Genomic DNA, 9746 nt, shown 5'->3' with positions numbered 1-9746 from the left:
GGGTTAAGATGGTGCATTTAGTAGCAATTAGCAACGATGCACAGTGCAAAAATAGCAACAATAAAAACAAAAAAGAAAATAGGTTACAGGAGAAATAAAACCATTAAGTGAAATAAATTTAACAGTTTAGCCAATTAGCATTTGTCTAAGAAAGGCAAACTTTCTGTTGCTGTTGTTAGGCAAATGGGTAAGAAAAAAACCAGAAGAATCTTATCAGAAATATTTACTTCCCACTAGCAATGACTCCGGCAGTGTTATTCTAAGAGACAGAGCCACTGTCCCACTTTTTTGTGACCCTTTCTGCAGTTCTAGGGAGAAAATATTTAGTTCAACATTATCGTAAGCTAGAATATGGCTCTATTTATGTGACAAGTTGACAACATACAATTTCATGCTTGTTGAACTGATCTGTGTTATATATTCACTGCGAATATTATGAAGCCTCACCATTATAAATATGAAACAGTATACACTTATTCAAAATAACTCCAGCAGTAGCAATTTATAGCTCAGTTGTTTGCGTGCTTATGAAGTCCAAATGCCACCTTAAGAAGCTGCATCTCACTAAAACAGATGTGGAGTGTGACTGTGACCAAAGTGGATTTAAGATGACCTCTGTGAAAGGAGGCTATTACATTTTTGTCTGCATGGCAGCTGACACCAGTTTGTATTTAGATACGTAGCCAGTGGGAACACAGTGTAACACGGTGTCCTCAAGGGCTGGTTTTAACACCGGCCAAGACGTTCGTCCAATGACCTAATTAGCTTACAACTGTTCTGGTGAGCGTTAGTCTTCCCTCTTGCACAATGGACAGGTGCTCAGCAGAGCAGAGACAGGATGAGCATCTCAAGCCACAGCTGCTCCAGGTGAAATATCTCCTTAATGGGACTGTGAAGGGGATCAGTTGTATTTTCTTGATTGTGTGCCTGGGGAACGGTCTTGGTGGCCTCATACATCAAACAGTAAGCTTTCAAAGCAATTGTTTTTTGGTACTCATTTGGTACTTTTTCCTGCCTTAAGGTTTCAACCAACATGCAAGGCTCTTGCATTAAAACAGAGACGCATTTAGACAGTTTGTAGTTTGTCCAAGCGGGTAGGAAAAGGGAGGAGCAGCAGAACACCTTGCTAACACTAGATAGAGAGCATTTGCATAAACTCTTCCCAATTACATAGCAGCTAGTTCGAATAAAATAAATTCCACTTACCACTTGAGCCTTTTTAAATGTCAGCATAACTAGTCACGATTATAGTTTACATACATCGTCCTCACAGATGTAATGTTATTGTGCTGGTCTCCTATTTAGCAAATGCAGAAACCAGGGCCAAGACAATGGAAAAGGTAACACATTTGAACACAAGAAACGTGACATTGTGCCCTTAGGAAGATAAAAATTGTGGCATTTTTGCCCTTTCCCTGCTATTTACTTCCCCTGGAACTGAGGGTCTTTCTCCTCGTCTCGCAAGCCGTTTTTATGAGACATTGTTACCTTTTACTGTTCTTATAAAGTTTCCTATCCCAAATCTGCATCTTCTGCTTTTTATGTTTATTGTTGCATTAAACCTACAATGTTGTCGGTCTCCCTACTAAATCTATCCTGTAACCACATACTGTACATTCATTTCCCTAGGACCTCAGTGGCTCTTATCTGTTTGCTTTTATGATCTCTTATGAACTGCTAGGAATAGCAATTTGCAGTGCTGTTTGTAAAGTCATCTCAGCCTGAACTCAGCCTTCCCCGTTTTTGCCATACAGCGATACTCTCTGCAGTGAAATCCCATTTGCCACAGAAGCATTTCATTACAGGATGCATTTTAAAGGGACACAAGTTCCCAAGTACCCTATGTGTGCCTATCACGTAAAACATTCAATGTGTATGAATCTGAATTTCAAAAAAACCTACTCACTTAGTAGAGTAGGAAACTACATATTGATATGACATGGCCCTGTGCTACCTTCAGATTCACCGATACGCTGCCCGCTCTACGTTACGGCCCAGAGCTATTTAGTTTGTGCTCTCTGAGGCCTCAGACATGCTGCTATGCCATTCACACAATCTCAGTTCTTTTTAGCACTTTGATAAGCTTTATTCTGCCATTATACCATCTAGGACATTAAACACAATGTTAAAGTTCTATGTTAAATCACAATCAGTTCCTATTAACTGTTCCAAGCTCCTCATTTTTATCAACAGTTACTTTATTAAATCCTTAATAATATAGATGGAATAGTTAGTTAATTTGTGTGTTGAGCCATGGATGTTAATTTGTAAACATAATAACATACTGCAATCATTTGCATAATAGCATTTTAATCTTTTTAGTAAAAGCTGTAATTCCCTACAAAGTACGCTGCAGTAGAAACTAAGTGACTATTGGTAATAATAAAAAAGGCCTTAAAATTCTGATCCTATTATAGTGTTGGAACATACCCAAACTGCTACCATAATCTCTGAAATGTTACTGTTCTCTGATTTAGGTGTCTGTGTCAAGAATAAAAATGAAGTATAACTGGTAGCAGTAGACTATTTCCTAAATGTAATTTAGTATTCACTAAGCACCAGCACTTTGCAAATAGCTCTGAGGCTTTTCTTCAAAGTTCAGAGCTCTAGTTATGCATATTGTGTGAGGTACACCATGCAGCTCACCTCCAGCCTCTGTTGTGCTGAATAGATGGCTATGATAAATCATGCTGATTTGGCACTGAAGGGCATTAGCCATCAAGGATTTGACTACTATGTCTTTTTCTTCCCTGAGATTATATCTCCTTGAACTGCCTGCCCTGGGCTACTAGTTTTGGAGAAAATTAGAAAGTGGAAAAAATACTAGGAAAGGCCAGTACAGAAAGTCTATATAGGTTCAGCTCTCTGGAACCCATTAACACCAGTCACAAGACTGGCAAAGAAAACATTGGCGGCTGTTTAAAAGTCAGGCCAAGTCATTTTACGCAAGATCTGGTAATTCATTAATCAATCTGGCTGCAAACCTTGAATGAATAACCTGAAATAGTGAAAGAGACTGGCAGCGCCACAGATCATGAGGGAGTTTATAATCTGAACCCATGTAAATTACCCTGGTGATGTTTAAGGCTCTCCTCTACCCTCATCACCTTCCTGATGCAAACCCTTCCAAATAAATAGGAAATCATTTATCTCCATGAATTTCCCTGCTGTCAGGGGCAAAACAGTATGCATTTCACTGTGCATCTCCTTCTCTGCCCACTTTCTCATTGCTTGTAATACAGCGGGTTTTGGCTGCCTACAATAAAACACAGTAGCCTATTTAGGCTTTACAAATGCATGGCACATAGCATGGTCTTGAAAAGTAACCTGGGTTACACCCATGCAAAACAACTAAAAATTAAGTTGTCAAATATGGTGAGCTTCTCTCTGGAATACAGAATCACATAAATAAATGAAATCCATAGAAGGGCAAACAATGCGGGTTTTCTGAAGTCTTTCTGAAGGCTAAAGAAGAAGTATTTGGCCAAGCATGAGAATACCATACTTACAAATCTTTATGATTTTACACACAAGTTCATAACACTTTAACAGGTTATTGCCTATCTATGGGATGCATTTTCTCTTAACATCATTTGGGTTATTTGTAAGCAATGCCAACAAAGAGATATATCTACCACAGACACCTTCTCCCTCCATACTGCTAGGTATGGGTCATAAATAATTTTGAACATGACTAACCTTGTATGATAGGGTATAGTATATTTGAAAGAGCCTCACAGGACAACAGTCTTCATGAACTTCGCGAAAAAGCCTTCTCATACGTGCCATATTAATTTGAATGGTTGTTCACATTTTCACATAGCACTGGCTTTGAGAACGAAAAACTAATTGTTCTGATTTTCTAAAAAGTAGCCAAATCGATTTTTTATGAATACAATTTTTTAAAGTCTAGTTCTTCGCAGAAGCAAATCGTGAAAGTGAATGGTAGTCTTGGGTGACTTGTTAACTATTTACTTGCATGAACTTGTGTCAACAGACAGTGCCCTGAGGCGCAAGAACTCCTTCATTTTATCTTTCTAGTAGTCAGAACAACAGCCGAAGAAAACTAGGTGAAAAACAGAAGTGATCAAGCTGTGCATAGAACAAAATCAACTAGTTCATAACATGTATATGCACAGACATTGATAAGAAGAGCCTCCATGCTAGGGCAGATGGTATAGGCTTGATTTGGGGCTAATATCGGTTACATTGGCATGTGAGTACAAAATCACAATGATGGATTAGGTGCATCTACAAAACACTGCTGTGTTTTAGGACTAGGGCAAAGGCTAGCATGTCATCACACCTAAGCAGATGAGAGCAGGGATTTATGTTCAAAAGTTACATACTATCTGGAATAATTGGACCTTTATCTCCCTCGTGGTTGCTACCATAACTATTAATAAGTTCTAGTCTGTGAGACTCCCAGTGTCACTGGGAGCATATAAGTTTGTGGGTGCTCGGCCCAAGTGAGCTTCCAGGGTCATGATTTACAGGAAGCTTGAAAACTCACTTTATGAAATGCAAGCCTTTATTAAAATTGCTCTTAGAATTCTCAACATTTGTTTGCCATTCTGGTTCTTTTCTTTCCACCCCAAAGAGACCGTATGACTATTTTTGTATGACAAGGCCACATCTGGAAACTTAAGTAAGATAAAACATACTACTCCCACAATTACATAAGAGAAAAAAAAATAGTAAAAGAATTATTTTCTTTAAAAAGAAAAAAAAGTGCAGATCAATATGGAGAAATCTAGAGATTACAAAATGGGAAACTGCACAGAACTTCCATTCTCTCAGCTAAAACAAATAGTTCCTCACAGAACATGTGAGACAATCTCTGGAGGAAGAAGACATCTTCTTCTGTTCTTGAGCACCCCCAGTCGTCACATTACAGAGAGGCAGAAGCAAGAAATAGTGCAAGGTTTCCAGCTGCACGCTGGAGAACAGAGACAGTGTTAATGTATGACAGGAGAAAATAACTGTTTCATTCCCACCTTCCTAGGCCAAAAACCCAAGAAATATAAATATAAACACACTATGACGCTGAAAACAGTCTAATTTTGCACTGGACTATTGCAAAACGCTATTAGAGCACAATTATTAGCCTACAGGTAAGTCAGCATGGGCCAAGCTGTGCTGTCAGAGACAGGCAGCCTGCAACTGAAGCTGATGGACATGAAGAAATCCAGGCATTTTCAAAAAGGACAACAGAATTTTCCCACTAGGAAAGAATCAGCATATTTCATTTCCAAACTATTAATAATCTCTGACCTATTAGTTGCTGCCTAGATGTATTCCTCCAGCTGCACACCACCTGTTTCTTCACACTAGGGCTGCTCATCCTCAGATGCACCTAAACGCGCCTGTGAGAGGTTACACATAACAACCAGTATCTCATGTCACCGCTTCCCAAGGAAGTTAAGTACAAGTCTACCTGGCTGTCTTCCTGTTTGCAACATGCAACATTCAGAATGGGAATTTTCACATACAGGAAGTGACAATTCCTATACAAGGTGTGTCGAGGAATCATCACTACCTATCCAAGACAATTTTGTACTTGGCAGCTGTGATCACCAGTGCAGCCAGGCAGTTATGCACAGGGCAAGCCACAAGCCTGTGGTCAAGTTCCTCTAGTTTTACTGGAACAATATGCGTGCTAACAGTTGGTAGATGCTTAATTATATTATTTCTCTGGAACTTACACCTTGGAAGTCTGCATCTTCAACTGATTTTTTTCCAAAAGGAAAATGCCTCTGCATTTGGCTTTTGATGAATGAGGAAAAACATCCCCTCAGTTATAAAAAAGGCAAAGCCACTTTCTACCATGCTAGCTGCAAATGTGTCCCGTGCACCCCCTGCCTCTTAACTACCAACCATCCAAACCTACACACCAACACACAGTACCCTGCCTGAGGCGGTACAACTGCAATTCAAGAACAAGATGGAGTTTGGAAACTTTGTAAAACAAGACATGGAACATTATACAACTAATAAAAAAAAGAGGGCCTAAGCACAAGGCTTTGCAGGGCTAATTTCAATTTCATTTGAATAAAACTATTTACAAGTTACTTGGGTGTAAATGATAGGAAGTGAATAGAGAGGATCAGTTTCTGCCATCAATTACACTGGTAACTGATCTGGAGTAACTCCATCTGCATTAGGGAGATCACTGTGGGTTTAGAGCGGTATACAAAAAAGAAGAATTTCATTCAGGACCTCTTAGGTAAGCATTCTACTATATCAGTTCAGTTAATCTTTTCTAGCCTTTAAACTCCATCATGGTAATTCGGGGCTCCCCCAGCCAGCAGGCCAGCCATACTTCCTGGAGCTGCGGTACCTACGTTAGAGGCAGCACCCGTGGCTTGCTGTTGCACAAGGTCTTTGTGCCAGCTAATCAATTTATTGTCCAATTTCTCGGTCAGTGGACGATCTACTGCACTGCCTGTCATCAACGAGGGAAGGAGGTTAGGGTTCAGGAGGTGCATGACTGCCTCTGCCCTGTAACCACGAGGCAGACAATCATGAAGGCTTTACACAACAGAATAAAGAAGACTGGAGACAGAAATAGACAGTAACCCTCCTCTTGTACACCTTGATCCTCAAGGCAGAGCTGTAAAGAAAACGTTTAAATTCCTCCTACCACCATTCTACTTTAAAACTGCTCTCCACCAGGAGATCTATGAAACATCCCAAACAATGTGCTGGTTCCTGAGCTACTGACAGCCCTCACTGCCTTCTCTTCCACATTCACCCTTTTTCTTCCCTATATATCAACTACAAGGACCTCTCAATTTGCGTGCAAGTGCCTTGCACAGTAAGGCTCCAAGTGGTAAAAACCTTTCCTAGAAATGCTCTAGCTACTCATCAGCTAGCTGCTGTACTGCACTCCTTTTCTTGCTGGGGAATGCAAGTGGAAGACAACAAACACGTTTCAACTTTTGTTTGTCTTTGTAGCTGATGACTGTGCAACTCCTCGCCATGATGCCACAGGGCAGCGCACTTCAGGCACTCTTCAGCTATGTTTCTTCAATGATCAAAAGTTTCATTTAATTCCTTTCAAGGTTTTTTTCACCTCTCTCCAGATTGCAGGCCTGGTTTTGAGCATAAGGATTAAGTGTGCCAGTCAGAATCGGTAACACATCACCATGTTTGCTGTCTCTTAGGGGATAACTGTCGTCCACCAGGCTACGAAAAAAATTAGAAAAAAAGCAAGCAAGGACTTTGCAACATCCACTTGCATTGCCTTGCCTTACCTCGAATATATTGGCAGGTTCATTGCTGTACTGATTGGAGATGATCTCTGACTGGTCACTGTACCACTTGAGTCCCCCCAGAAAGCTGTCTGCATCCAGGTCATTCACATCTAGTTCGGAGAGGTCAAGTTCTGGGAGATCAGGGCAAAGAGGCTGGTCTTCACCAACCAGAGCAGCACACTGCAGGAAACAGCAACACAGAAATAGTCTCATTAATTACCAGGAATCTATTAACTTTCATATCATGTGATAAGAATTAAGCCTCAATTAAGCTATGGCACAGGGTCACTAGAATTGACTTTGTTTCTGGGAAAAAAAAACCTACTAAGTATTAGAACATTGGTAGCTTTATACAGGTATGCAAAGGAGAAGGGGAAACAGGAGGACATAAGCTGCATTCTCTATCACACCTCTGTCCAGAGGCAACAACTTTCCTTCTCCCTCTACTCTTTAATAACAATTGTGTTCAAAGATTTATTAATCCAACTGCAGAAGCCAAAGCATGGCCTTATTCTCTGGCTTCAGAGTGAACCAGTGCAGGTAGAAGTTACAGATGAATACCTCTGGGCAAGGTCTGTCACGCATTTCCTGATGCATTCAGGTTAAAGAGGCACAGCCTGTTACAGCCTTCAGCCCTGGAGGCTAGCTCAAGCTGGAGATAGTCACACTTTCACTTCTACAGATCCTCACTGTAATCCTTGAGGTCAGTCATGGTGGTGGCTACCATATGGGCATAAAAAAGTACGGGTCAGTGATGCTGCTGTACTCTTTGCCCAATGCACTGAATGATGCACAGACTACAAGCCATGTCAGGGTCCTGGCAACCAAAGTGTGTTCTGAAATATCCCTATACTCACCTTTGGGTGACAGGCATAGTTCACGCAGCCTTTCACCTGCTTGATGTGAATGTGTATATGGTCCCAGCCAGAGTATATTGTCCCAGTTTCCTAAGTGTCCCCAGACAGTGGCTGCAGTGAGGGAACCAAATGGGTTTTCCTCCTCTGGCAGCCTGATTCAGTAATCCTAACATAGAGGGTCTGTGAAACATTTTGTTTGCAGTAGTAAACAAAGTCTAGTCTGTACAGATCCTCTTTAGCAGTGTAAAATGTTTTTGTTTCCATGACTTACGAAGAGAGTAGTGATAAAAACAAACCTGAAATAAGTATCCTTTTACATGCTAGTATAAAGCTAGATAGGGTATTAACTGACCTACTAAACAAGAAAAAATTAGTAACACATCCACTTTAGCATGGCGATTGAAATGGTAGAGTGTCCACCAAAACCACTTCCTCATTCTGGAAAACACATAGTAACAGCTTGGCAAATAGTGAAGACCCATACGTCAATGCTGCTCGATTAAGTAATTCCCCCTGCACTGTACCACAAACCCTTGTAACTCATCTCCAAACATCTACGTTGATACGGGTATACAGCAAAACACAGATAACGCTGCAAAGGCACCAGGCGCTGAATAGTTAAAGGCCATTTAAAGTCAGCTGAGACTAAGGGCTTCCACCTTGAGTATTTCTAGCATTGTGTTAAGAATGGCCAACAGCTGGTCCTCCTCGACTCCTGTCAGTTGGCTAGGTGGTTTGAATGATTTCCCAACATTTATTTGGACTGAAGTCAACCCAGAAAGTGCCACTTTCTGAAGACAGATGTCTGGAGGACGCTAGCACAGTGTCCACGGATGTGAATAGCTCAGTATCGGTTATGTCACTCTGGCGAGGACCGCCTTTTACAACAATGCACGCAAGAGCTGCTGAAGGTGCATTTCATTGAGGTTTTTGTCTCTGGGAATCTTCACGCGTCTGCAGTGCGCGGGCTGGATGCAGCAGCGCAGCCCGTGAGCAAAGATTTTGTCTGTTGGCACAAAGACTCAGTGCAGCTGGTGCGAGCTATAATTTACCAAACAACTTCTACATCTACTAGGACACTATGAGATAATCATGAAATAGGCCAAGGGGCAAGGGAGCTGAGAGGCTGCAAAATGTGTTTCTGAAATAGCAGTTGCTTTTTTTCCTATTTAAGGGGCTACAGAACTTCAAGAATTCAAAATCCCACTTAAGTAATATTCACTGCACAAAATTTTTATCGTTATTTTGATCACAGGAAAAAAAAAAAGTTAAGAGAGTTTCCTCTTCTTTAGTTGTGATACAACCTTCCAGCAGAGATGACCTTTTTTGATGCTTGGCCGAAATCTCTGATCTCATTAAAGGATAATCTAGTTTTTGACTGAAAAGGTAGATTCTCAGCATCATTCTCAGGTTTGTGTTGTGGAGGTCAGCAGCTTATAACTGATACCATAGACTTCTAAAGTATCCTGCTGATCTGTTACTGCTTTCGTTTGTAAAAATAGCTTCACTCTGTGAACCACCTACTTAAACATGTTTACTCTTGGTAATCTGCATTTTTAAGTTCCTACAGTGGGCTTCTGAAGCAACAAAAACAGTGCTATTAAAAAAAAATCCTGCTCATTGCAGCTTTCAT

General features: G+C 40.8%; 1 protein-coding gene across 1 annotated transcript in view; it reads right to left on the bottom strand.

Annotated features, from left to right (window-relative positions):
* Positions 1-7436, bottom strand: part of PPARGC1A (peroxisome proliferator-activated receptor gamma, coactivator 1 alpha) — a gene marked incomplete at its 5' end in the record, with an annotated part of 59645 nt that extends 52209 nt beyond the window's left edge. The window contains one exon of the mRNA XM_010132384.1: positions 7257-7436. Within this exon, the coding sequence (XP_010130686.1) occupies positions 7257-7436 (180 nt within the window). The remainder of the gene's footprint in view (positions 1-7256) is intronic.
* Between the last annotated feature and the right edge of the window lie 2310 nt (positions 7437-9746).

The sequence above is a fragment of the Buceros rhinoceros genome, unplaced genomic scaffold (assembly GCF_000710305.1).
Source record: "Buceros rhinoceros silvestris isolate BGI_N320 unplaced genomic scaffold, ASM71030v1 scaffold8513, whole genome shotgun sequence".
Classification (NCBI taxonomy): Eukaryota; Metazoa; Chordata; class Aves; order Bucerotiformes; family Bucerotidae; genus Buceros; species Buceros rhinoceros.
The sequence above is the reverse complement of the archived record's forward strand: the minus strand, read 5'-3'. Positions and strand labels throughout refer to the sequence as shown.